Source organism: Halichoerus grypus, chromosome 11 (assembly GCF_964656455.1).
Source record: "Halichoerus grypus chromosome 11, mHalGry1.hap1.1, whole genome shotgun sequence".
Lineage (NCBI taxonomy): Eukaryota > Metazoa > Chordata > Mammalia > Carnivora > Phocidae > Halichoerus > Halichoerus grypus.
The window spans coordinates 96,912,512-96,939,338 of record NC_135722.1 but is presented as its reverse complement, the minus strand read 5'-3'; the positions used below and the strand labels follow the sequence as shown (position 1 = coordinate 96,939,338).

At 61.8% G+C, this 26,827-nt stretch overlaps 1 protein-coding gene and 1 long non-coding RNA gene across 5 annotated transcripts; one reads left to right on the top strand and one right to left on the bottom strand.

Moving 5' to 3' along the window:
* Positions 1-691: 691 nt before the first annotated feature.
* On the bottom strand, positions 692-25,748 carry BCL9L (BCL9 like). 4 transcript variants are annotated; one of them, XM_036090757.2, is made up of 10 exons: positions 25,612-25,748; positions 19,190-19,247; positions 10,735-10,836; positions 9,088-9,473; positions 8,292-8,411; positions 5,692-5,902; positions 5,442-5,526; positions 3,065-5,354; positions 2,329-2,610; positions 692-1,893 (listed from the first exon to the last, which is right to left on the bottom strand). In XM_036090757.2, the coding sequence occupies exons 3-10, from the start codon at positions 10,758-10,760 to the stop codon at positions 800-802; spliced, it is 4,494 nt and encodes a 1,497-aa protein (XP_035946650.1). In that variant the 5' UTR covers positions 10,761-10,836; positions 19,190-19,247; positions 25,612-25,748; the 3' UTR covers positions 692-799. The 4 variants fall into 4 exon arrangements, with proteins under 4 accessions (XP_035946650.1, XP_035946653.1, XP_035946651.1 ...); XM_036090760.2 differs by lacking the exon at positions 10,735-10,836; XM_036090758.2 differs by lacking the exon at positions 19,190-19,247.
* LOC144379464 (uncharacterized) lies at positions 25,234-26,827 on the top strand. The gene is made up of 3 exons (XR_013442596.1): positions 25,234-25,261; positions 25,536-26,447; positions 26,746-26,827. It is a non-coding gene; the product is annotated as an uncharacterized LOC144379464 (long non-coding RNA).

Here is a 26,827-nt window from a genome sequence, read left to right as displayed (position 1 = left end):
TGCGGACCCAGAGGCACGGCAAACAGTGGGTGCGTGTGTCGGACTGCGTGGTCCTGAATCCAGGGCAGTGGAAAGGGGCAATAATTTGAAGAAGGAGCGGGGAGGGAAGGGTTTCTTTTCACCTTTTTTTCTTTTTTGTGACTTCTATCAAAGCACAGATACAGCACACACACCGGCACAAAAGCGCAGTACTCTATTTACAGCTGAGGTTGGCACCTGCCCCCCTGGCCGGCCGCCTGCAGGGGGGGGTGGGAGAGGGGCTCAGCCACATCAGCAGGGAGAGGGGATGAGGCAGGAAAAGACAGAAGGGAAAACGGGTGGGAGCAGAGAAGCCAAGAGGAGAGTGAAGCTCCAGCAACACACAGGGCCGAGCAGACAGCCGCAGAAAGGTAAGGGGCAGCGTGCGGGGGCCTCTCCTCTCCGCCCGCTCTCCCCCCAGGATTCTCCCCACCAGGGTTCCGTAACAGGACTCTGAAAGCGGAGCTGAAGAGGGGGAGGGGTGCCGGGACCCAGGGAAGAGAGAGGCTCCATGGGACCGGGGAGGGGCGGGGGAGGGGCAGTCCCGGTGGCCGAAATGGAACCCCAATCCCAAACCCCCCACCCCGCCCTGCCACTTCCCCCCCGAAGCTGCCAGCACACCTGGTTTCCACAAATGCCATTCCCCACACAAGTCCCTCCCACCCCCTCCACCCCACCCCCCGACCCAGGCCATCCCAACACTGGAGGGGAAGAAACTTCTTTTAAGGTTATCATATTTGCAGTATCGCCCCCGCTCCAGCGCCCCCCCCCCAGGGGACCGCTAGAAGGGCAGGTTGGCCATGCTGCCGGGCGCCGGGAGGTAGCCCATCTGGCTGTCCAGAGACACGCTGCGCTGCCGCAGCGGGTGGGACACCATGAGGTTCTGCTGGGGCGGGGGGCCCATGAGGGAGCCCTGTGGGGAGAGCATGTGGGGGGCCTGGCTGTAGACCTCACCCCCCACACCCCGTTGCTTCATCAGCATGAAATTCTGCTGGGTCATGAGGCCTTGTGGCGGGGACATGACTCCCTGGTGCAGGCCGTGGGGCACCATGCCCTGCTGTGGGGGCACACCTGTCCTGCCCAGCAAGGACATCTGTCCGGGGTGGCACATGGACATGTTGAGACCCCGCTGGACGCCCTGCTGGCCCGGGAGGTTGGGGGGCCGTGAGGGGGTCTGCTCCGCCATCATATTCTGCAGGTTCATGAGATGCAGATTGGGGGGCTGGGCCTTGGGGGGCTGGTTCTCGCTCTTGGGGAAGTATTGGAGGGTGCTGCTTGGCTTCTCAGAGGGGATGATCCTCGATAAGTCGAACTCAGGGATCCCCGTCGGGGTGGGCCGGATCACCTCGCTCAGCTCGGGGTCGTTCAGCACTGATGCCACCCCAGGGAGCACGCCTGGGGGGTAGGCGTCGCCCATGCGCCCAGCCATGCCTTTGCCCATCAGGTGCTGCTGAGGGGGCATGGGGCCCGGCGGCTGGCTAGGCAGGTCCTCTGGGGGCAGGGGCATGCCCGAAGGGTAGTGCTGCTGCAGGCCAGGCCCCCCGCCCCCACCCCCGCTGGGGGCCATGGCACCATGGGGCTGCTGGAGCCGAGGGGGGAAGGGCATCATCTGGGAGGAGCCGGGCACGGGGCCACAGGGGGCATTCAGGGAGTCTGGGCCCCCTGGAGGCAGCATCATGGAGTTTTGAGGGGGCCCTCCTGTCCCCTGCGCATTGGGGTGCAGTGGAATGTTAGACCCCAGAGGGGTAGGGGAGGGCAACATAGTAGGTGGGGGTTCATGGGACAGGGGCTGCTGGCCTGGCAGGTTCATGCCCATGGGGCTCTGGGCAGCAGCTGAGTTCAGGTGCATCTGGTTGGGCTGGTTATTGCTGATCCCTGCGGGGAGAGAGAAAAGGGGGTCAGGAGCTGCGTGCACCCAGCTGGGGGAGGCTGCAGGACTCAGTTCTTCCCCACTCCCCAGCCAGGCTCATGCCAGGAGGGGTGAGGGCCTCCACCATGGGCCTGTGCTGGCCGCAGGGGCATGGACTTCAGGCATTCAGGTTAGAAGCCAAGAGACCCGAGGTCTGGCCCAGTTTGCCGTAGGCACATCACTCACTGGATGTCAGAAAGGCCACTCGGGTGCCCTGGGCTTGGTTTCGCTACATGAGAAGTGGGAACCTCACCCGGGACATCACACCCCCACTCCCAGGGCCCGCTGGGAGCACATGAGAGCCAGCGTAACCACAGGGGTGACTGCTGGCCGTGGCAACTCTTCTCATGCCCGGTGCCCACACCAGCTCTTCTCCCTGCGGCCCCCTTCCTGCCTCGCACCTGGCCCAGAGCCCTGCGGCGGTGGTGGAGGGGGGAGCAGGGGCCGGTCGGGCAGCAGCTCGTCGTCCGAGGTGGCGATGGTCTTGATGGCATTGTGGTAGAGCGGGGTGGAGCTGGGCATGGCGTACTTGGACATCTGGGACATCATCAGTGACAGGGGGTTCTGGGAAGGCGTGGGGTCTGGGGAGGAAGTGAATGGCAGGCTGGGGTTCAAGAGGCCGCTGGGAGGGTTGGCGGGAGGCGCTGAGGAGCTGCTCCGGGGGCCGCTGGGCGGGAGGGCACCTACAGAAGCGGGGAGACAGAAAGAGCGGGGGTGACTGGGGAGGGGAAGACGAATTTGGCTGCTCACATGGTGGGTTAGGAAGAGGCCAGCTCCCAAATCTCCTGACTCCTCCAGGCAAACCTCTACCCCACTGTTCTGCTCAACCCATTATCACTATCGCCCACCCGTCTTCGAGCAGTTCCTGCAGCCTCGGGGCCCCCAGACAGTGGAGAGAGCCCAAGTGTGAACCCCTCCAAATGCCTGGGAGAGCCCCATGGCACTCCCTGCGGGAGCTCACGCTCAGCTGCTGACATGTGCCCCTCAAGCAGGGCCATCCACCCCTGCCCCCGGCACGGATGCCTTCCCGCGCTCGCCTGCCCCGGCAAGAACACCCCTCCCCACCCCCCTGCAGAGGCCCAGTGCCAGAGTCCAGTCTCCACCCCACCCCCCACCGGCCTGGCCCAGCTGACTCACTCTGCTCCATGCTGCCCAGGGTGGTGGAAGAGTTCATGTTGAGAGGCGGCTGCTTGTTCTGGGGGACCCCAGGGCTGGGCATGGCGGTCTTGGGCGAGGCGACCCAGCCGGGGGAAGGCACCGCCACGGAAGGAGACTTGAGCCTGCTGGGCGAGCCGGTGGGCGAACGGACGCTGAGGGAGGAGCTGAGGACCTGCGGCGACTTGAGAGGTCCTGGAGGGTTGGCCGAGGGCAAGGGCACCATCTGTGAGGGAGTCTGGGGTGACTTGAGGTTGGCGGAGGGTGAGGTGACCAGGGGCGAGTGCACCTGGCTAAGGGTGGGCGACTTCAGGTGCCCCATGCCTGGCGAGCCCATCTGATTAATACTGATGGTGAGGTCTGAGGGCCGTCTGCCCAGCCCCCGGTTGGGGGCTGAATGCACAGACCCCGGAGGATTAGACGCAGGGGGCAGGGGCATGTGGCTGAGCCGGGTGGTGCCCACGTTGCCCATGGGCATTGAGCTCTGGTCGGGACTGAACATGTCTTGAGTATTGCCCATGTCCTGGGGCATGGCTTGGTAGGGGCCCTGGCCCCCAGAGAATCCCTGCTGGCCCTGGTTGGGGAACTGAGAGGGCATGAGCATCTTCTGTGGGCCACCCATCATGCCACTGCTGTTCTGGGCCCGCACCCGGGCCATCTCTTCAGGACTGAGGCCCTGCGGCCCCATCATGTCCCCTGGGCCCCGCATCTTCTGTGACATCAGCATCTGCTGCTGTGGGGTCATCTGGACGTTCAAGTTCATGTTCATGTTCATGTTCACATTCATGTTCATGTTGAGGTTGCCTGGCCCCATGGGAGGGTCCACCTCTCTCAGCCCAGACTGCCCCATGGGGGGACTCAGGAGGCCCCGGCCTCCAGCAAACTCCATGCCCATGGGAGTGCCCGCCAGGCCCTCGCCACCAGCCATCTGCCCAGGGAAGAGGGCTGGATCCATCTGCCGATGCGCCTGCATCATCCGCTCCATCTCCATGCCCTGCCCCATGGCGCCGCCTGCCATGCCCAGGGGGCGCTGCATGCCCATAGAGCGCTTCTCCAGCAGCTGGTGCCGCAGCAGCTCCTCCCGGACCCGAGGGGTCATGAATCGCTCTGCTTCACCCTGCCCGCCCGGGTAGGGCACGGCGTTCTGGGCAAAATTGCTGGGCCCCCCCATGGGGGGTAAGTCTTCGGTCCAGCCCATACCCGGCCTCACGGGCCTCTGCATGGCATTCATGGGCACCTCCATGGCCATACCCTGCATGCCTCCAAACCCAGGCACCCGTTGCATCTGGTTGCCTGGGAAACGGGGGCCGGGAAAAGGAGGTCCGCCCCGGAGCTGCATGGGATCTTGGACATCCATGGGCCCTCGCAGCTGTGCACCCATGCCGGGGGGCCACTGATCCCCAGGCTTGCTGTGGTAGGGAGGCGGGGGCCCCCTCACCATCATGCCCCCCATGCCCATCATGTCCTGCAGAGGGCGGCCCCCGTGCAGCCCGATCTGCTCCTCCTTCCGCCGCTTCTCCTCATAGTACTCTTCCTGCAGCTTGCGCCAGGCCACCTGCTCCGGCGTCAGGCTGTCCTGGCCCAGCCTCTGCATCATCATGTTCATCTGCTGCCCCATGTCCCCGCCTGGGGGGTGCCCAGGCACTTCGTGCTCCAGCGGGGGGCCCCCCAGGCTCTGCGTCTGTGAAATCATAGACTGCAAGGGCTCCTCATACTTTTTCAGCCCACTGGGAGGGGCCGTGGGGGGCTGCTGGGGGGCAGGAGGGGCCTGTGCTGGTGGTCCCCCCTCGCCGGCTCCTCCCGGGGGTCCCTTGAGGAAGGGCTCGGTCTCCCCGCTGCGGAGCAACAGCCGCTCAATGTCTCGAAGCGTCTGGAGGGAGCGCTCCCGGTGCTCCAGCTGCTCCTTGGACAGGCCCTCAGAGCCCACCAGGCTCCGCTGCCCGTTTCCTGGGGGGGCAGCGTCCCCGAGCAGGGCAGGGCCGGGGGCACTGCTGGGGTCTCCTCCAGGAGGCAGCGGGTTGGTGGTGGTGGCGGCGGTCGGGGTGTTAGGGTGGGTGCCCCCAGTGCCACCGCCTGTGCTGGCCGCGCCCACCGAGTTGGGGGTCAGGTCCTGACTGGCGTCCTCGGGGGGACCCTCAGACGGCAGTGCGGGCGGAGCGCTGCCGGGGGCCGGGGGCGGTGGCGGCGGCAGTGGAGGTGGCTGGGACTGCGGGGTGCCTGCCGACGGCGTGCTTAAGGGTAGCGGCTCTGGGGTAGGTGGCACTTTCGGGGCCTGCGGGGGGACAGAGGCAGAGCGTGAGACAGGGAAGGGGAGGCACCAGCCAAGCAACCCTACCGTCCTCGGAGGCGCCACACTCACCTGGTCCAGCTTGGCCCGGGGCACGTTCTGCTGGTGGTAGGCGAGGATGGAGTCAGCCCGGCCCTGCAGCACGGCCTCGGCAGCCCTGCGCAGAAGGGGCAGGCACGGACAGCTCAGGGAGGAGGGCAGGAGGGAGCCCTTGCCCTCACCCGACCCAACCCAGCTGAACCCTGGCTCCCTGCAGACGGAACACTCAGGACCCCAGGCTGAGGGGTGCCGGGTAAACGGAGGCCCGCCCTGAGGCACTTACGTGTTGGCCAGGTGGGTGGTGAAGACATACACGTACTGTGAGGGAGGCTTTCCGGGGACACCCCCACCCCCGCCCCCAGGGGCGTCGGGCCGAAGGCCCGGCGGCGGCCCATGGGGGGGTCCCGGAGCGCTGCTCTCGCTGAGGGGCAGTTGGGCGGCTTGGCCAGGACCCAGCTGTGGGGCCGCCATGGCTGGGTCTGCTACATTACAGTCTGCACGGGAGAGGAGAGAAACCCCGTAAGCGGCCCAGATTCAGAAAAGAGAGCCAGCTGGTGCTCCCCACCGCCCCATTCCAGAGATGCCCAGGGATAGACAGGCTCGGGCCGGCCAGGCGATCTGTTGTCACACTCTGGTGGTACGTGTCTGGTGTCCACACTTACTTGCCCTAGACCAGTCTTCGACCCGGACGGAAATTGTGGGGACCCTAGGGAGATGCAGGAGAGGGGAAATGTGACCCTTACAAACAGGCTCCCCTGTCCCTGGCATCTCGAAGGACACTTATAGACGTGATCCCATCTGACCACAACATCCCTGGGAGGAAGGTGTCCTATGCTCTGCTTTAGAGAGGAGGAAACAACTCTGGAGGGGTGACATTTCTCACCCACGGTGACACAGCCTGTCAGTGCCAAGCCGGGGTTTGAACCTGGGCAGGGACTCCAAAGCCCGGCTTTGAGCCCACGCACGACGGGGTGTGTGTGTTTGTGTGTGTGTGTGTGTGTGTGTGTGTGTGTACCCGCGAATGCTCTGACCAGGTGAGGGGAGAAGGCCAAGAGGCTGCACAGATTGATGAGTCAAACGATGAATGGTTTTGCATTCTAGCTCACAACTAACGGACTTTGTGCCCTTATGAACAAGACAGCTCATCGCTTTAAGCCTCCGTTGCCTCATCTATAAAATGGAAACACTAACTCCCTGCTCTGCACAGCGGGGCAGGTCAAAGAAATCTATTTTTACAGCAACTTCAGAACTATGTCGCTAACGGAAAAAATCCTTAGAAAACAGAGTTAGAGAAGGCTGGCGTAGTGGGTGCCCTCCCAGGATAGACTGACCACCCTGAGCACTGAGTGAAGTTTGTTCCATGGTCAAAAAGTGGATTCTAAGCCCAAGCCTCAAAAAGATCTATGCGCGGTCATTAACGGGACTCGGTAAGTCAGCGGACCCATTCCCACGCCAAGATAAACAAATTTTACAAAAAATAACAGAGCGAAAAGCTTGGGGGCCGAGGGGGCCTGAGAGCTGGCCTCCGTGTATGAGGGCTGTCCTGGGAAGAGGAAGGTGCATACTCCACACACAGAGCTAGGACTCCCAGGTACAAGTTAGGGGAAGGAGGCAGGCTTTATTCGGATAAGGAACTTTCTAGTACAAGAACAATAATAAAAACTAACAGTGTTCTAAGTGTTACGCGTATGGATTCATTTACTTCTCACACCAAACCTGTGAAGAAATCCATTTCTATCGATGAAACTGGGACCCTTTCCCAAATTCACACAAATAGTAAGTGGGAGATCCAGGATATAAACCAGTGGTCTGACTGCAGAGTCCGTGCTATGAGCCACTGCATCGGACTGCCCCAGACTAAGAACTCTTTGAGAACGTAATGGCAAGTACAACTCAAACAGTAGCAATGGACGCCTTAGTGCTGGGGACAGGGTGTTAGCACCTTCTCCTTCGTATTTCCCTGTTTCTTCTAACGTTTCTACATCCTGGCGGTCTAACGTTGTAAAAGCGAACTGGGGTGGTGGGGGACTGTGGGTCCTGGGAGGCAGTGACCACCCCCATCTAACACTGACGGGTTCAGTGAGGCTCATGGACCGCCAGTCCCCTGGGGGGGCACCTGGGACCAGAGGACCTTTAAAGTCCCAGCCTGCGCGCCCCACCTCCAGGGACGTGGTCTGCTCCTCCCACAAACATCTGCTCAGTCGGCTTCCTTCTCTGGCTAGTTCGGTCTGCACTGAGTCGTCTCTCCCCTCCAAGAGATGTAAGCTTTGAGGGAAATCACCCAGTAAATGTGTGTGGGCTTCTCAAGGGCAGGAGAGCGTCAGGTTCTCCCCATCACTTGAGCAAGGCCCAAATACACTCTGATCAATAAAAGAATGAGAGGAGTGGGCATCCACCCACACCCACTCCTCATCCTGGTGAAGCACGCTAGGCACTTGCCAGGAGTCAATTAGAGGTTGGGGAAGGGGGCCAGAGACACAGCCAGGCTTAGCCAGACTTTGCGAGGTTGAGCCAACAGTCTGGCTCCCAGGGATGCAGGACCCTCGCCACCCTCCCTCCACTGACCAGTAGGTGGCAGCAGAGGCCAAGAATTCATGGGAGGAGGTGTAGGCGGCGTGGCCAGGAAGGGCCACCCCACACCACCTCTGTCCCTCGGAAGAGGGGGCCACTGAGCACCTGGAAGGCAGGGGCTAAGCTGTCACGGCACAGGGAGGGACAGAGCGACAGGTGAGACAGCAAAGAAGTAGCCTGGGCTCCTCACCCCCGCTCCTCGCTCAGACTCAGCCCTCTAAAGCCCTAAGTGAGGAGAGGGAGGCTCCCCCAGGGCAGCCATCCCCTGAGGGTACCATGGGCCACAAGATCCTGGCATCAATGGGCACTCACTGTGGGTGGCCCCGATGGGCTTGTCGTCCTCCTCGCTGTCGGGTCCTGAGCACCATTCGTCCCCACTGTAGGGCTGCTTCCGCTCCAGCACACACCGCCGCTTACTCCGGGGAGCCACCTCTGCCCAGGCAGGACAGAGCGGGCAGGGGTCAGAGTGAGTGCCCAGAGGCCCTGTCCTCCTACGGCCACGGTCTCCACGGGCCCATTCCCTCAGATGCCCCACCCCAAGAGGGCACTGCCCAGGCCACGGCGGGCACTTTGCCAACCCTTGGCCCCCACCACACCATTTGTTTCTGATTTCTCTCTCCAGCCCCGCTGCCTGTCTCCCTTCCCCCACCCAGCACCAAGCACAGCATAATCCCCAACCACAACTGGTTCTAATTAGGGCTGGGGGGGCGGTGAGGGAGGGGAAGCCACTACTACCCTTCCAGGCCCCAGAGCCTGCTCAAAGGCTCCCACCAGCTGGGATGCCAGGAGGTTCCTAAGAGGTGTGTGGGTCTGCTCCTCACCCCAGAGCACCTCCCTCTCCCCCTCTGGAGAGGAATAAGGCTGACCGGAAGCCCCATCACGCTGTGTGGCCCCTCCGTGGGTGGCACCTAAGGATGAGAAGTCCCCACCCTGGCCACCCCTACTCCTGAGAGAATGACCAAGTCGATGGGTATAATGGGGGTAAGAGAAAGGTGACCCTGCACAAATGCTGGAGAGGAGCAAGGGACACGGATAAGGCAAGGGGGGCAGCAAGCTTGGGCCTTGGACTGGAACATGTCGGGGTCCTGGGGATCAGGAAACGGGGTACCTTTGGCCTCTGAATCCAAGGATGGGGTCCCAGCCTCTCGCTGCTCTCCAGAGTCCACAGACACGCTCCGCTCCCTCTTCACCTTGCCCTTGAGCGAGCTGAAAGGGGGCACCCCTGCCTGGGGGTTCTTCAGACTTGAGTTGCTGGGTGAGATCTGGTTGGCCTTGGCCCCATGGCTCCCCGCCCCCACGCCCTTCGGGCCCAGGTTGCAGGTGGGTCCTTGGTTCACATTCTGGTGCTGGGACTGGGCCCCGCCATTCCCTGTCTTGCCATGATTGGTCAACTTATTTTCTGGGTGCATTGGCTTGGCTGGGGCTGGGGGGCAGTGGCCGCGCGGGGACAGCGGCGGGCTCCCTGGAGCTTCTCTCCTCCTGGGGTGGGGTAACCTGGGACAAGGTGGGAGAAACATGAAAGGTTAATCTTGCTAGGGGCCTAGCGTGCCTGCGTTTTAACTGCCCCCACCCTGCCTCACCTAATGGTAGTGGAGGTGGGGGCCAAGGAACATCTTAAGACCACCAGCTATTCCCTATCTCCCTCTGTGGTTCCTCAGACAAGGGCTGATGCCTTTCTCCACCTTGGGGAGTGAAGATAGGGCAACCCTCTCCACCTCTCAGACCCCACAATTCAAGTGGAAACCAGGTCCTTGGGTGGCAGAATCCACCCCCACCCCCACCATCCATCAGACTGCGCGCCTCCAGGCCAACTCCCCTCCACTAGCACCTGACCAACACTTGAACCACCTCTCTTTTAGGGTTTGCTGTCTCCAGTCTCCTTCCAAGGTCCTAATCCTCAACTTTCATGTGCCCCAACACCAGCAGGTAAGGGGCACAGGACCTGAGGGTCACTGCTCATGCCCCAGCCCCATTCCCCTGGGGACGTGGGGACAAGCACACTGGAGCGTGGTACCCACTGGTCCAGACAGCTCCTCAGAGCAGGAGGGGAAAGCCTGAAGGGGGTCCACCGGCAGGCCTGGCAGGCAGGCAGGAGCAGGAGGAAAGGGGGAGGGGAGCGGTGTGTGGAGCCGACTGGAGCGAAGCTGGAAGCCAAGGATTCCTGCAGCCTAGGCTGCGGGCCCTTTAAGCTCCAGCCCGCTCCCCCCACCGCCTCCCCCTCCCCGGAGACCTATTAATAGCCGCTGGAAAGATCACATCACGGGAGAGGATATTTATCCCCCCTCATTCCACACCAGCTCAGATTTATTTCAGCTCTGCTGTCCTGCGGCTGCCGCCTGGCCCTGTCTGCCGGCTTCTCCTGGGGAAGGGGAGGGAGGCAGGCACCGCCCCTCCCTCCGGCTCCCACCCCCAGCTAGACTGGGGCCAGAGGGCGCCATTGGACCCGACAGTGGGGTGGGCAGGGGTCTGCTCAAACGGTTTTCTAGGAGGCAAGGGCTGGAAGGGACTAGACCAGCAGGCAGAGCTGACTGCCAGTGCCCTCTGTCCCCTGGGCCCAGGCATTAAGGCTGTGGGCTCCTGCCTCAGGGCAGGCCTTCCCATTCTGACCCCCCCTTTAGCCCACCGGTGGCCTTGGAAGCCAAGTGCCCACAGGGCTCACTCTCCAAGCCAGCACAGCTCAGCCCCGTGATCACTGGGCCCTTCCCTTCCCCGCACTCCACACACACACTTCCCGCCCTCCACGACACCCACACACCTTGTCTTGTTAGCCAGGATCCTCATGGCTCCCACACACAGTGGGGCTACGGCCCCTGTGCGTGCCCAGGGCCCAGCCAGGTACTCGGTACTGGAGCACGGACTGCAGCAACAAGCCCCAAAGAGAAAACTTGTGACTTGGGGAGGGGGTGTAAGACGGGGAGGGGAGAAGGGAGGACCCAACAGCCCTGGGACTAGGGAGCTAGACAGGGTAAGGTGGGAATGGAAAGGGAGGACTACTAGGTGGGGTCTCTATCCTAGAGGCCGATTGTATCCCCATCCCTCCCGCACCTTACCCTCAGGGAGCTTGCAGTCTCTAGCAGGCCCACCCCCCCGGGCCGCAGAGGCAGAAATCACTAAAAGGATAGGTTGCAAAGGCGCCCGCGTGGGGCTGCCGTCAGGTCTGCTCTGGCCCCCTGGGGGACTCCCGCTCCCAGGCACGCCCCTCACCCCGGGTGGGGAACTCCTCACGCCCCGCCCCCCGGGCGCCCCCCGGCGCGCAGGCGGCCGGGGTAGGGGCAATGCCCCGCCCCGCCCCCAGCTCGAGGCCTAGCCCGTGCCCATTCCAGCAGGCCCGGGCGGGCAGCGAGAGGCCTGGCGGGGCCCCGGGGCTGCAGCTGGGCTCTTCTGGAGACCAGTAACGCTGGCTCAGATTCCTTCCCCGACCGCAAGAATGCAGGAGCCTCCCCTCCCCCCCCCCGCCCCTGCACCCCACCCCGCCCCCTTCGGCAGAGCCCGAGCGGAGAGGCAGAGCGAGCGAGGGAGCCAGCGAGCGAGCGAGGGAGCGGGAGACGGACAGGACTGCAGCGTGCCTCGCCGGGCCCCGCACGCGCCGCACGGACAGACACCCGGCCAAGTGCGGCGAGGGGCGGGGCGCGGGCGGCGGCGGCGAGCGGAGGTTCGGCCTAGCGCTGGGCGCCGCCTGGCAGGGGCTCCGAGACCCACAAGCACCCGAACTCTGACTCACACACACTCACAGCTCACACGTGGACGGGGAGACAAAGACACGCACGGACCCCAGGAAACTAGAGGCGCGCCCACGCCGACCCGCGGAGGTGTGCTGGAGGGCGAGGGAGGCGCTGGCCCAAGCAGGAGCACGGAGTCAGCCTGGGGCCCCCGCAGACGCCCAGGCTGCCCGACGGCAGAGAGGGAGCGCGCCGACTCATTGAGCGGATGAAAAGACTGAGGCCCGGCCACAAGGGAACCGGAGAAAGTTGAGCCTGGTAGTGACAAAGGAACACGCGCGCGCACACACAGACACGCGGGGCCGTAGATACACCAACAGACTCACACAAACACAGAAGCCTCACCCAACCGCCCCCTGCCCTGCCCTCCCCCGCCCCACCGATCGGGGTGGGGGAGGGGAGGAGACTTGGGCCCAGCCTCGCCCTCGTGATCGGCCCAGCCAGACACGGGTGCGCACTCTCGCCGCTCCCAGCAGGGCTGCTGGAGGCTGGGCTGGACCTGGAGGCGAGCCCCCCCACCCCCACCCCGCCCCGGCCCTGTGGAAGTCTAACCCTAAATTAACCTCAGGCATATTGGCCTTCCCTGCTCTAGCTCTGCCTCTGGGAAGAGAGGCTCCTCAGGGGAAGGTTCCAAAGTCCAGGGCCCGGCGGGGAAGCCTCCCTCGGCCAGCCCCCATCTCCTGCAACAGGTTAGAGCAGAAGCAGTTAAGAGCTGGGCTGGAGAGGGACCTGGGCTTAGGGACAGGCCTGTGGCTGACGCGTCTCACTCAAGTTCTCACCTTCACCACCGCGCGGGTCCTCAAAACTACCCACCACCTGAAGGGACAGTATTATTATCCCCATTTCACCAGGAAGAAACTGAGGTGTGGGAAAAGGGAGCGACGTGCCCCTGGGTCATGTGACCATTCCTGGGGTGTTTGCCCGCTCTGCAGTGTCTCTCGTCTGAGCCTGCACCAGAGAGGTGGGCTTCCAGCCACGGGGCCCGCCCCCTGTGGGGCAGAGGGGCGGGGCAAGGGGCACCCACTACCTCCTGTGTTTACAGCTTCAAATCTTGGAACCTGTAATAATTTGGAATGGGGCTGTTAGGAAATTAGTCCTCTCCGGCGTCCCCAGTCTGACCAGGGCTCCTCCCCAGAAGAATCTTGGAGTGGCCCTCCCCTCTCCGACTCCACCCCCTCGCTCCCACCCGGCCGCAGGGCGAGCTGAGTCAAGCACAGATGAGTCAGGACTTTCCCATCTCACACCTCCCCCCTACCCCTCAGAAGTTTGCCCCGGCTCCCAAAGACCCCTCCTCCTCTACACATTCAGGGCACCCCCGAAGACACCTGGACGGCCTGGGGATGGGGGGGGGGGCTAATTCCTGGTGGGTGCAGTTTTTCACCAGTGAGTGAAGGGGGCTTCCCAGCACCCGAGCAGGAACCCCTGGGATGAGTGAAAGGAAAGGCATGGGACTCTGGGCCCATTGCTGGGGCTCCCTCTTAGAGAGTAGGGTGGGGAGTGGTGACTTGTGCTCACAAAAAGGCTTCGAGAGTCACCTGAGCAAATGGTCAGGAGTACAGGCCAGGAGGCTGTTGAGACAAAGAGCCTGAGATCAGCTGCTTCCCCATGGTCTTCCCTGGGGGGTTTGGGGGGAGCCGGTGGACCTGACCTCGGTGGGGGGAGGGAGATCAGGAAGGCTTCCACGGATGCCTTCAATGGATGCTCAACAGAGAACTGCCACAGGTGTAACGGGCATTCACACGCCGGTGGCAACCCGCCTATTTCCAGCTGCCCCCGCCCTGGGAGCCCCTGCTTGGTTCACCAGCTGGCTCACCGGCCTCATTGCCCAGCTCAAAACCACCCAGGAGAGGCAGTGAGAAAACAGCTTGGAGGCTCCATGCTCCCCAGTCTGGTGGGCAGACACCTCTAGAGAGGAAATGGGCTTCGAGGGCCCTCCTGGAGCCATGGGGGTGGGATTATTGTCCCCTGGCTCAAGGAGATGCAGCTCCCAAGACAACAAGGGCCGGGTCCCTTTTCTCCTGGGTGTCAGGACTCGGTCCCTAGAAGCTCTCCTCTACCACCCAGGTCACTTCCTCTTCCTGAGGTGGTGACTCAGCCCAGTGGGGAGGTCAAGGATTCATAGCCCAGCAGGAAATCTGCTCAAGGACCAAGGTATTGCTCTGGGACCCTCTGTGTGGGGACTCACAGGCTCAGAGGCCTTCTCCTCGCCCTGGTTCCTAGCAGCTCTCCCCACTTCCCCCCACCCCACCTCTTGCCAAAGGAGACCATGCACATCAACAATTTTGTCTGGTTGACAAACCACCTCACCCCACCTGCAGCCCCAGGGTGATGCCAGGCAACCCCAGCCCTGCAGTTATGTGGGGACTCCTAGTCCCAGACTACTCTAGTCTGGGGTCTCTGAACAAGGTGCTTCTGGGGCGAAGGGGGGGTTCTGCCCATTCTGGTGCCCACTGTCCCCTCTGGAGTCTGCAAGACAAGTGACAAGGCCTAGACAAGCTTGAAGTCACCTCACTTGGCTCCCTCAGCCAGTGCCAATGTGGCCAGGCCTGGGGACACAGTCATGCCTTGGCAGTGGGGGGCCCCCAAAGGCTGCTGCCCAATCCCTGGCTGCTCCCTCCCTCGGGGGGGAGGGGGAAGAGAGGGTGGGGGGCACAAGGAAACAAGACAGGGCAGGAAGCCCAGGCAGGCGGCGGGCACTCTGGGCCAGGCACAAACAGCCAACACAGGAAACCACAGCCCACCCCCGCCCACCCCACCCGCCCAAAGCTCTGGGAGAGTGGAGCTGCCAAGAGCCTGGTACCCCCAACCAGGGCGAGGGCCCAGGGTTAGCCCGGGGCAAGGCAAGAGCCAGAAGTTCTTTTCAGTCCTCTCTCTGCCCCAGACCCTACCTGGGGAGGGGGAGAGGAAGCCAGGCTGGCAGGGATGGTGCTGCCTCTTTAAATCCACCGAAATCCTGAGCTAGGCCCAACCCAGCTCTGGTTTCACAGGAAGGAAAGGCGCTCAGGAGCTAGTAGGGCAGGCGGTGGTGGCTGGAATTAGCCCCACCGGCCCAAATATATCTGGTCTCCGCCTGCCACCCCACTGGCACTTCCTGCCCCCTGGCACCTGCACCACGGCGGGGGTGGGAGAGGGTCTAGGTGGGAGACCCCAGTCTCTGGAGTGGTCCTGTCGCTGGGTACACGTGGGTGGAAGGTGACGTCCCAAAGCCTGGAGTCCCCGCAGGGAGGAATGGGCAGGGTGGCTCCCTGTGGGCCCTCACCTGGCCTGTCCTCCAAGGGGTTAATCTGGCCCCTGTTTGGGGGGGGTGGGTAGGGGTGGCCTAGGAACCTCCTCCAAACTGCCTGGCGGCCGGGAACAATGGGGCCATTGTGGGAGGCCTGGAGTTGGGCAGACTGCTGGCACAGGCCGCCAGCGCACCACGGGGCGGGACCTCCCCCAGCGCCCGCGCTCCCCCAGGTACCACCAGCGGCAGACACGTCCTCCCGGTCCCCTCAGCTCGCCTGCCCGGCCCAGACCCCTGGCCCCGGCAGCACCTGGAGGGCCCTCCAGCTCTGCCCACATTGACACGCAGGCGGCCGTGACCCTGCAGGAAGCAGGGGCCTGTGGGCCAGGACGGGGTGGGGGTGGGGGCTGAGAGACAGGATGCCTGCCTGTGATCCTCCCGCAGGGAAGACAGGAAGGCCAAACGGGGTTTCTGGTGTCAGTCCTGGCACCCTCAGGCAAGAAGGGCTTAGGGGATTGTGAGACCGGGGACAGGCAGGGTCCCCTGCCCCCAGGCCTCCTTTCCCACACTCATTCCAGAAACCTGCTCCCCGAGGAGATCCTGCCCCAGCAGCCTCACCTCCCGGGGTTGGGACGCGGGCAGTGCAATGAGGGCTGGGTTGGCGGTCAGGCAGACGAAGTGCCAATCATATCCGGCCCTGTCTGAGCTAGGGGACTTGTCCCTCTGAGCCTGTTTCCTCATCTCCAAAGCGAGGGTAAACGTATAGGGTGAGATACTCAGTGAAACCATCTCACAGAATGCCTACGACATACTCAGCCCTCAAGAAACCACCTCTGGCCATGATGTCCCCTTCTTTACCCCCTGCCTGGCCCCCAGATTTGTGGGCATTTGGGAAATAAAGGTGCGCATGTGTCCTTGGAGTATCCAAGGGAATGGGGCCCATGGACATCATATAAGGGGTACCGAGTACAAAGACTTGGCTCTTCCTCTGCCCTCCTAGAAGAGGCCAGCTCCCTCAGCTAGCTCTCCCCTGGGCATCACTAACTTTACTGACATACACTTGAACCCAGAGTGTGAACCCAGAAAGCTGGGTTCCACTCTCTTAGCTTCAGGTGTGTGTCTCAAAACCTCAGGAGGCAAGTGAAAGGGGGTTTCCCGTCAACAGTGGCCCGCGTTCCCCCAGCCAGGCAGCCCTCTCCCCGCCTGACCCCTTGGCAGACTCCTGCAGGGTTTGGGCTGGAGGAAGCTGGAGCCTACTTTCTTGCCACGCACGTTCTTAAAGAGGGAAGGGTCTGAGAGGGCAAGACAAGCGACTGGCGCAGGAAGTTCTAGAAAGCAGGGGTCCAGGGAGAAGACCTATCCTCTTCTCAACTGGAGAGGGCTGTCCCTCTCAGGGTGGCTCCACAAGCCCCAAAAGGGTTAACAAGGCCCTAAAAATAACCTGCTCCCAGCAGGACCCCCCCAGCCATCTGTTCCCATTTTCTCCTGTTCACATTGGAACATCTGAAACCAGCCCCAGAGCCCCAGCCCGATCCCAAAAATAGCCCCAGCCTGCCCAAGGAACAGGCCCCAGGGGCCGGGCCTAGGCGGCATGGCCGGCACAGCGGTGAGGCATGGCCCAGGCCAACCCTGAGCCCTCACTTTCAGGCCCATAGAAGGGAAGTGTCCTCTCTGGTTCCAGAAGGAGAGGATGCATAGAGCCAGGGGCTCCAGCCCACCCATCTTGGCACCAGGCCAGAGAAGGTACCTGCCAGCCAAGCCCAGGTCCCAGACACGGGAGCCCTGGGATCCCAGACACTTCTGCCACATCTTATAATCCACTTTCCCCTGAGATTTGGATACTCACTCCCCAGAAGATCCAAACCACCTGTCTGCAGAGCTCCCCTAGTTGTGGGCACCCCATCCCTGCTGTCCACTCCTGGGCTCCTCATCCAGAGGTTCCCAAGCCTCAGCTCCTGTATTATCCCATCCCCCACGCCAGGACCTTCAGGAGCCCTGCTCACCGGTGTCCCTCGGCACTCACCCTGTCCCAGGGGCACACAGGGCTGAAGCAGAACTCTTTCTAGCACTGCCCACACTTACCATGCCGCCCACGAAAAGAGTCCTCTGGCCACTGTGGATGCTGATATGACCCCACCCCTCCTCTGGGCTTCAGGATGCCTCCTCCCTGCCCGTTTGTGTGCAGCAGGTGCCAGGCATGCCCATCTGGGCTTCTATACATATCACAGGTCTGGGCACTGCTCTGCCACACTCGGGGAAAATGCCCAGGCAGAGGGTACAGGGAATCCAGGGGACCCTGGACCCTGGGGCAACCCTAACAGCTGCCATCCATGTCACAGCTCCACACTGCCACTGTTCTCCCCAAGGAAGGTCCCTGACCCCTTAGGCCAGGAAGGAGAGGAGGCAGCCAGTTAAGCCATTTAAGGACAGAATGTTGCGTTCAGCCTGGTGAAAGAACAGAGCAGCAGGGATGGAATGGTGGGAGGGGTGCTAAAGTTGATCTGAGCCAGCAGCCTGGGGGAGGGAGAGCTCAGCCTGAGAAGTGCCGGCAGACAGGGAGGGACATGTCCTAAGTCCCCCCAGGCCCCTCTCTGGGCCTATGGCTATTTGGTGAACCTACAACCAAGATGTCAGCTGGCTCCAACAGTGGGGAGACTGAGGCAGCGAGAAAGTGAGTCTGGAAGGGCCTTAGGATCTAGGAGTCTGAAGTACTGGAAAGGTTGTCCCCACCCCCCCACCCCCCCCAGTCCTCCCCCCGCCATCAGTTCTTCCCTGCCAAAGCCCCCCGGGAGTGGTGGTAGGAGTCCTTGCAGAAAGGGACGGCTAGGGGCGAAGAGGAGGCTCTCTACACTTATCCCATCGCATCAGCCTGCCCTGGATGCTACACACGCAGGATCTAATTTAATCCTCACAACAGCTTCTACACGAAAGCACTTTTATGATCCCCCACTTTAAGGCACCGGGAAGTTAAGTAACTTGCCTAAGGTACTCAGTCCAGAATGAGAAGAACCGGAATCAGACATGCCAGCAGTTGGGTTCCTCACCAGTTTGTGAGACCAGTTCACCCTGAATCAGCCCTCTGTGCTCTGACGAGAGAATAGGTGCCCCTCACTCATTCCACATACACTCCCTCCAGGGCCGATGTGCCCCAGGTCCTGGCTAGAGGCCAGAGTTCCTGCCCAGGGAAGAGATCAAAGAGAGGGCACCACCCCCCGCCCCCTCAGCACAGGTGCCCTGAGAGCAAAGTTCTCCGGGGGAGCCCCCAGTCCTACCCACCCCCAATCCGCTACGTCCTCACCCATCCTGGTCCCTAATTGTCGGAAGGGAGCCAGGCAAGTTACCATGACAACAACACAGGGCCCCTGCTGAGAGAGACAGTGGGGGGGGGCTGCTGGAGAGGAGTCTGCCGCCCCTCTCACTCCCCAGGTGGGGGTCAAAGGTCAAGTGGGACTCACTAGTGAAGGGTGGAGTCCAGCCCCTGCCCCCACACCTGCTCAGCCACACCTGTCACTGCTCCCCACTTTTTTCATTGCCTGAGTTGGAAGCAGGACGACTTCCTCCCCGTCCCTGAGGGGTAGTGGCCTCCGGCCAGGGAAGGAGGGTGGGGGGATTAGAAGCCCCTCCCTCCCGAGGACAGTCTAAGAGACGTGCCTCCTCCCAGTCCTCAGCCTTCGGCAGCTTTCCCTAGTCAGCCCAGGAGCCTACAGGCGTGTTTGTTGTGAATTCAGGGAGTTGTTGCTAAGTAAGGAAGGAGGGGAGGGAGGGAAGGAGGGGGGTGGCAGTAGGGAGAGGGAGAGGGAGAGAGGGAGAAAGGGACAGAGAGAGAGAGAGAGTGTGTGTGTCTAAGGCCAGGGCAGAAACCACATTACGGTGGCTGGTAGCCACCCTGGCTTTGACTCAGCCGGCAGAGGCCAAAGCCAGGACAGAGCGGGGCAAGTACTTGGGATGACCAGGAAACCGTACCTTGCCCTCCAGGGGTGATTGGGCAGGAGCTCCCCACCTCCCAGCCGGGAAAGCTTCCAGCTCAGAAAAGGCCTGGGACTTTCACTGGAGTGGCGCTTTAACCCTTCCTGCCCCACCCCCACCCCCCCCAGGTTGCAGGTTGTAAGGCGGTTAGCTCCCCTCCTCTGGGGGCAGGAGAATGAAAGGAGAAGTGGGGGCAGAAAGCCAGGAGGAGGGCGCCCAAGACAAAAAGCCAAGCAGGAGACTGGCAGATGAGAGCAGCGAGAAGGCTGCGGAGGGCACACACAAGCACAGGGAGCTCTCACCTCAGGAGTACTGTGTGACGGGCTCAGGCTCAAGGGTGTGGTCTGGGAAGGGGGCTCCCTGTGGAGAGAGGGTCACAGCTAGAAGCCCCAAGCCAGCAATCTAGGCCCCTGCTCCTCCCATAACCCCAGCCCCTCCCCCATCATGTACACCACATAAACGTGTACACACACACACACACACACACACACACACAGCCTGCAGCTCCAGGAAGTCTCTGAGCTACTCGGACACCACCCCCCCCAAACACACACTCCAGGACTTCTGTGGATTGGCTGGGAGCCAGGCCTGACCCAGCTGCTGCACCACACCGCTCCCCCTCCCTATCCTGGAAGCAGGAAAGGAGAAGGCACTGGAAGATGCCTGAGAGAGAGAGGGGCGGGGCCAATGACTCCCATGACCTGGCCTGAGGTCCTGGGGGAAGGGAAGGATGGGGAGACCGGAGGACCCTGGCTTTCAGTGCCAGCCAGCCCCAGGGTTATCCTATGTCAGAGAAAAGAATGGTGCCTCTCCCACGTCCCTGTGTGGTCCCTTTGGCTACACCCCTCATCCCCCGAAGACACTGAGTCCCCACCGGCCTGGGGTGAGAGGATCTGGCTTAGCAGTTCAGTAGGACGGGGGGCTGGGTGAAGCTCCCACAGGCAGGCAGGAGGGAGGCTGGTGGCTGGGCTCAGTTTGTACTGGGGGTCAAAGGGGAGTTCTTTTCCGAAGAATTCTGGGAGAGACGCCAACTAGAGCAAGCTGCTAACCACCCCTCCCTCTTTCTCTCTGCACTGGGGGCAGCGGGGTGTCCCTGCCAACCAGACTTAACCCTGTGCAGCCTGTGTTAATCCTGGGCCCAGGATGGGGGAGTTGGGTAGGAGACCTCCAGCTGGACTCAACTTCCAGTTCAAGGGGGCAGGTGCCGGGTGTCTTCTGCCAGAATGAAGCTGGTTCCACATAGCCCCATCCGGTAGCGCCCTGCCCTACCGCCACTTGGGTGACTTTTCTAGGCTCATCTCCTGAAGGTGTCTGCAGTGACGTGTGTTTGCGTGTCTCAGAGACAGAGATTGAGAAACAAACTGAAAATTCCTTGCCAAAGCCCTCCCCTTGCTGGGTCACTGAGCACTGTACCAACCTGTGCCTCTAGCCCTCCCTTCCTCCCACTGGGACCAGAGGCCACGGGCGGGGGGGGGGGGGGGGGGAGGGAGGAGGGACAGCTTATCCTCTGCCTGTCTCCTGCTGCTGTCTCCACAGGCCCTGGACTCCTACAAACAGCCCCTGCCCGGGCCCTCTTCTTCTTCTTCACTGATCTGACCCAAGTGCCTCTAGAGGAAAGCATTCAATTAGAACCTGAGACCCCAGGATGGGAAACTGAGTCATAGTGAGATTATCAGGGGTCCCAGTGCCCAAATCCCATGCTAACATAACTCTGCTATCACCACCCTTGCTTTGGCAACAAACAAACAAAAAACAAAAACGCCCCCCCCCCCCAGCATCCTCCCCCACTGCAGAACACTGTCTAACTGCAGAATGAAATTAAACATGAAGGACTTCCCAGGATCCAGGCTACCATGGCAGCGGGCCCCACCCCAAATGCCTCATATTTCTGGGGCGGAACATCACCCCCTTAGGATTCCAGCCCCCTCTGTCTTCCGTGAAGGCTGGAAATATGAATGTCTTGTCTTGTTTTGCTGTCTGCCCCTAGCTAGAGAAGTCAACTTTCCTGAATCTTAAATGAGCCTCCAAGCTCCCAGGTCTGATGCGGCTGGCCTGTTCCTCATCCCCAGTGAAGCGAATGACTGGGGTGGAGGGTTAACTCCCTTTCCTCGCCCTTCCTTTAGGGCACTAGCCTCTCTATGGTCAGCCACCCCCGTATCATGAGGTCAAGAAGAGGGTGTTGGGACCCCTCAAGCTGTTGGGTGTCTGTGAGAGGCAGAGGAAGAGAGCCCAGCCCAGGGGGGACAGTTTATCCCAAAGTCTCCCCCTTCCACCACTTTCTCTCCAAGGACCATGGAACTGCCAGAAGCCTTGGCCCCGCTCCAGGAAACCTCCCTATCAAGGGACAGAGGACTCCATGTCCCAGGTTGCTGCAGGGAGACCTATGACTACAGACACCAGACATACTCAAAGGGAGGAGGAGAGAAGCAGAAACAGGAGCAGAGCACACACACGTACACACACACACACACACACACACACGCACATAAACTCATCAAAGAGACACAAGCCCAGGCATACACACTCCTCAGAGACATTCCCCGGGATGTGCAACTGAGACACAGACACGATTCCCAAAGATACACATCCAAGATATCTATCTCCTAAAAATAACCCCAAACTCCCTAAGAATGCCTCAAGACCCATAGAGGCTGCCATACTCCCAGAGAATGAGGAGAGCTCCAGAATCACAAAAGACATGGGCCAGTCACACAGAACTGCTCATAGACAGAAGATACATCCACACTGGGATACACATACACACTGGCTTGCACGCGCGCGCGCGCGCACACACACACACAGTCATATGCACGTGGCTGAGTGCTAGCACTCAAACTCACACACACAGACCCTGGCAATGCACAGCGTGAGGTCAGATTAGAGGACTAAGTTCTGGGCTAGTGGGGAGGAGGGGAGACAGAGGGGGGTGGAGAAGTACTCAGGGATTTCAAAACAATCTTGGTTTCGAAATGCTGGAAATGCTGGATTCAGGGCCATTCCCAGCTGAGGCTGGGGGTGGAGAGTAAGGGGGAGGGGAAGACAGACCAGCACAGGGCCACCAGCCCTTTGGAGGAGGGGGTGGGACAGAGGAAATCCCAGCCCCCCAGGGAGGGGAGCCTAGACGAGACACCAAGGTTAGGAGGGGCAGGAGGTCCAGGGCCAAGCAGGAAGGGCCTGGGGTGGAAAGGAGGCAAAGAAGGAGAGGACTCTGCTTTGGCCACTGAATGAAAAAGAAAGAAGGCAGGGGAGGCCGCCCTTCCCCTCAGGAGAGGAAGAGGGAAGCTGCCTGTGCCCGCTTCCCCCATATATGGGCGGTGGTCAACACCTTCTCCCCTACAGAGTAGCACCCCGGCTCCCCTTCTCCACCAGCTAGCAGAGCCCCAAGATGGGCCCCAAACTAAGGGGTCTGAGGGGGTGGGGGGACAGCAAGGGCCCTCAGGGCTCAGAGATCCTCCGTGGGACCCAGGACTCCCCATACTCAGAGCAAGGTGGGAGACAGCTCCCTGGGAACCAGGGGCTTCCCTCTTCTTCACCTGGGAGGGGGGCCTTTGGGGAGACTGAGGCAGTACAACATACCCCCACACCCAGGAAGTCACCCCTCCCCTCCCAGGGCAGCAGAATGCCCTTACTGCCCCTCCCCCAACCTCCAGGGACAGTCTAGGCAGTTCTCTCCCAGGGAGGGGAGGTCAGGCCGGGCTGGGGGTGGGGCCCTGGAGGCCTGGCCCTGGCACCCAGCAGAGGAAATTCCAGGCTGTAACTCCAGGCTGCCTTTAGGGCCGCCCATCCAAGCGACATGCAGCACCTCAAGAGCACTAGTATGGGGGCCTTCTCCACCTAGCCCCTCAGCTCCTAGCCCTCCAACTGGCCCCAGCCCAGCTCTGGTAGTTAAGAGGACAGGACCCGAGGAAACTTGGCACTCTCTGGATGAGCCTCTACCAGACCCATCCTGGCCCCTTGGCCACCCGGAGCCTCCTTTTCCCAGATCCCTGGGGGCAGCCCCTCCAGTGTGGCTATGGTGGGCAGCTGCCGGGGCTGGCAGGCAGGGGCGCAGATGCCAAGCTGCAGCAGCGAGGCGCTCAACAGGTTGAGCCAGTCCCTGGAACAGCCAGCCCCACCCCAGGGAGAGCGGGCCTGGCAGAGGCTCCCTGCCCGCGGCACCCAGCCTGTACCCGCTTGGCTCCCACGGCTGCCCACTTTCCCACGCTGCCATCCCCCTGTCCCCTCCCCCCAGGTCAGCACCCGGGCAGTGCCCAGGGCTCCTGGCACAAGGAAGGGATGCCATTTCCCCATCACCCCTGGGTACCCAGGCTCTTGGGGGTGCCTCCCCACCAGCAGCCAAGGAGCCCCAGAAAGAGTAAACATGGCATCAGGACAAGAACCCAAAGTGCCCCCCACCTCCTTGCAGGCTTTTCTGGGAAGTCCTGGGAAGCCTGGACACTCAGACACGCTGGCTCCCCGCAGATGCCCCATCCTCTGGGCACTGGGGCAGAAGTTCAGCATGTGGCGCCAGAGCCCATGTGGGGGTGCCCCCAGCTCCGGTCTTAGACTCCCTGGAGGGGGGGCTGCAGAGCTGGGTGAGTGCTGGCTCCTTCCACTCTTGCCAGAGCGGCTGCTACCTGCAACCCTGGTCCTTTTCTTCCACCCCACTCCTGGGCTACACGGAGCTCCATCCCAGCCACTCCCCCACAGGCCGGCATCCCCCCCTTTGCAGGCATCTCCTTTAATCTAAAGCAGGTGCCAGGCATTCCAGCCCTTGCTGAATCGACACTGCCACCCACTAGGTCTCTGCCCAGAAGGCTACTGCCCTGCGTGCTCAGGGAAGCTGAGTCTCCAGCCCAGGGCTTCTGCTTAACCCAGGTACCCAGAAGCTTAACCCAGGAAGTACCCAGACAGAGGCATGGGTGCCTGGCACAGGTTCAATAAGCAAGTTCACTAGGCCCCACATTACCACTGTTGTGCTAGTCCCAGATTTCTGTCGACCACCAATCCTTCTCCAGGACTCTGTAATCTCTTCCCACCTTGACCCTCAACTCCAGTAATTAGAGACTCATTTTGAACCTCCACATGGACCTCCAGAACCCATCTCCAGCCATGGAGCCCCTGTTATCCCAAGCACAAGAGTTACCCTGGATGGAAGATTATAGGTATTCTACCCCTAACCAGTGCCCTTTCAAACATTAAACCTCCCCCGCACCCCCACCCCTAATCAGGAGCAATACAGGTAAGCAGAGAACCTCTAGAGGGAGGTGGCTAGAACCCGGCCTTCCAGGCGTGGTTCTCCAAGGCCAAGGAGCCTGATCACCTAAGGGAGGCAGCACCTTCCTTCTCTACCAGATTTCCCTTACCCCTCATCTTCCTGGCCCATTCTCACTGCATCCTGAGGCTTCTAGCACCAGGCGCCCTATAGATGGTACCAGAAAGACAGGGCCTGATCATGCTCTTCCCCTGGGGCCATGAAATCGTGGTCCTGACCCAGAGAAGGCAAGACTGTGCTAGGGAGCAGCAGATAAGCCAGGCCCCACAGAAGTGGCTGCTCTCTGGAGAGGCTGAGGAGTGGGGAGAACAAGAGGAGTGGAAGCCCACCCACCCTGGAGGTCATAATCAGAGCACTGCCCAGAGGCATCAGTAGGATTCCAGCAGATACAGTGTGAAGACAGCTTTCCTAAGTAAAACAGGAAACCAAGGCCAAAGATCAAGTGGGCCCCGAGCCCCTATCCCAAGGCTCAGTCACATGCCCGGCTCACCTCTCCCAGAGCAACACTTTTCCTCCCTGCAGCAGAGCCCCCCCCCCCCACCGGCCCCGACACAGACACACACCCCAAGCAGCAGACAGACTCAAGGAGGCAGGAGGAGGGGTGTCAGAAAAACCCGGAAGGAAGGAGGCTGGACAGACAGACAGAAGCAGATCCTGGCTTCACTGCTCCAGAGAGACACCCTCCAGACTCCCAGACTGTGAGGGACACTCTCGTTCTCAGCAACCCGGAGGGAGAAGGGGAGAGTAGACTTCAGTGTCTCCTGAAACCAAATTCCAGCAGCCCAGGAATAGGACACACTCCAGACAAGCAAGAAGGCTTAAGTCTCACTTCTCTTCCTCATATTCCTCCTCCAAGAGCTCCCCCGGACCAAGGCAGGGGGAGCCTCCCCTTAGCAGTGCAGGGACACCTCCAAGGAACTGTGTGACTGCCCCACCCCCCAGCCAAGCCCACAGCACTGAGAATCCTTGGCCGGGGAGACTCCTCCAGTCACAGCCCCTCCTGCTCCTAGGCACTGCTTGGGGGCAGAGGGTAACCCCAGCAATCCCCAATCCTAATGCACCTCCTTCTGGAGGCTCCCATTACCCAGGGAAGGAGTGCTGGGGTGCTGAGACCCAAGAGGTTGGTGAGCCTGGGAGGGGGACTACATCTCCCAGAAGCCCCCAGGGCAGGGTTGCTGCTCCAGCTGGCCCAAGGCCGGCCTTGTTCTCTGCGCTAGGGTGGCAGGGTCCCCTGGCTGCCCCTAAGCCCTCCCCCCTGAGCTCTGGGGCTGCCAACCTGACTGGGGGCCCAAGAGTAGCCACCACTAACCCTGGGGGCGTCCCCCACCCTTTAAACAGCCTGGGGGTGCGTGCCAGAGGGCAACAGACAATCAGACTGTGTTCCCCCTCCCCAGTTCAAACTGGATCTCCCTCCTCGAGCCTCTGCCTGCCTGGCATGACTTTCGCCCTCGGCCCCAGCCCACCCCTCACCTCGCGCGGGTCGGGGGTCCTCACGCCAGGCCGGAGCTGGACGCCATGACCAGGTCAGGGTCGGTGACTGGACTGGGGTCCTCCGGCTTGCCAGTTGGAGGTGCGGAGGGGGGCGGGCAGGCGGTGATCTTTTGATCCTGGACGCCTTGATCTCAATACCAGCCCGGCCCGGGAGAGGGTATCCGGGGGTCGCTGGGCGCCTGGGTTCCTGCCTCCCAACCGCCGAGCATGGTCGTGGGCGCCGGACAGCGGCGGGAGAGCGTGCACACCCGCCCGGCCCGGGGCTCGGGGCTGGGGTCTCGGCCCCGAACCTCACGGCTCCGGCTCCTGCTCCTCCTCCCTTCCTTCCTTCCTTGCTTCCTTCCTTCCTTCCTTCCTCCCTTCCTTCGCCTCCTCCTTTCACTTTCTCCGAGGCCCGCGGGGACGGCGGGCGCGGGGCGGGGAGGGGGCTGTCTGGGCGCTTATTGTTGGTCGGACGCCGAGGGTCCGGGTCGCAGCCCCCGGGCGGCGCGGCGCCGGGGGACCCAGGCGTGCGGGCGTCCGGCCGGCTGGCTCCGGGCGGCGGCAGTGGTGCAGCGGCCCCGGGTCCGGGGCATGTCCGGCCACTGGCTCCGCCGCGCGCCGCCGCCTCCCCGGGCTCCCCTGCGCTGCCGGAGCCTCGCTCGCCCCTCCACTCGGCTCCTCTCCCCAGCCTGAATAAGCATCGGGGCTCTCTGGCTGCCTCCTTCTGCCTTCATACCAGAGCCCGGAGAGGCCCCTGTCAAAATAAGAGCTCCCCCATCTCGCTCGCCTCCTCGCCCAACCCGGCTCCCCCAGCCTCCCAGTGGTCTGACTCGGTAAGGCGCCCGGCCGGCTAGCGGGAGGCAGGTTGGCCGGGGGGTTTGGGTGGGGGCTTCTACCCTGCTCTCCTCCCCATTCCTGAGGACTGGGGAAGAGACGCGCCAACAACATCCCAGGCTAGAGAGAGGTTTCACAAACCTACCCTCCAGTCTACACTGATTGGAAGGGGTGGGAGTTGCCTGGACTCCCCTCAGCACACACACACACACACACACACAACTGGGTCCCCTTTTCACTGTACCCACCCACATTCATTATGCACTGAGCATCTCTTTATTCATCTCTCTTTCCTAGGAGACCATGAGGTCCTTGAGGGCACAGACTGAATTTTTTTCATCTCAGTACCTAGCACAAAGTGGATGCTAAGAAAATGTGG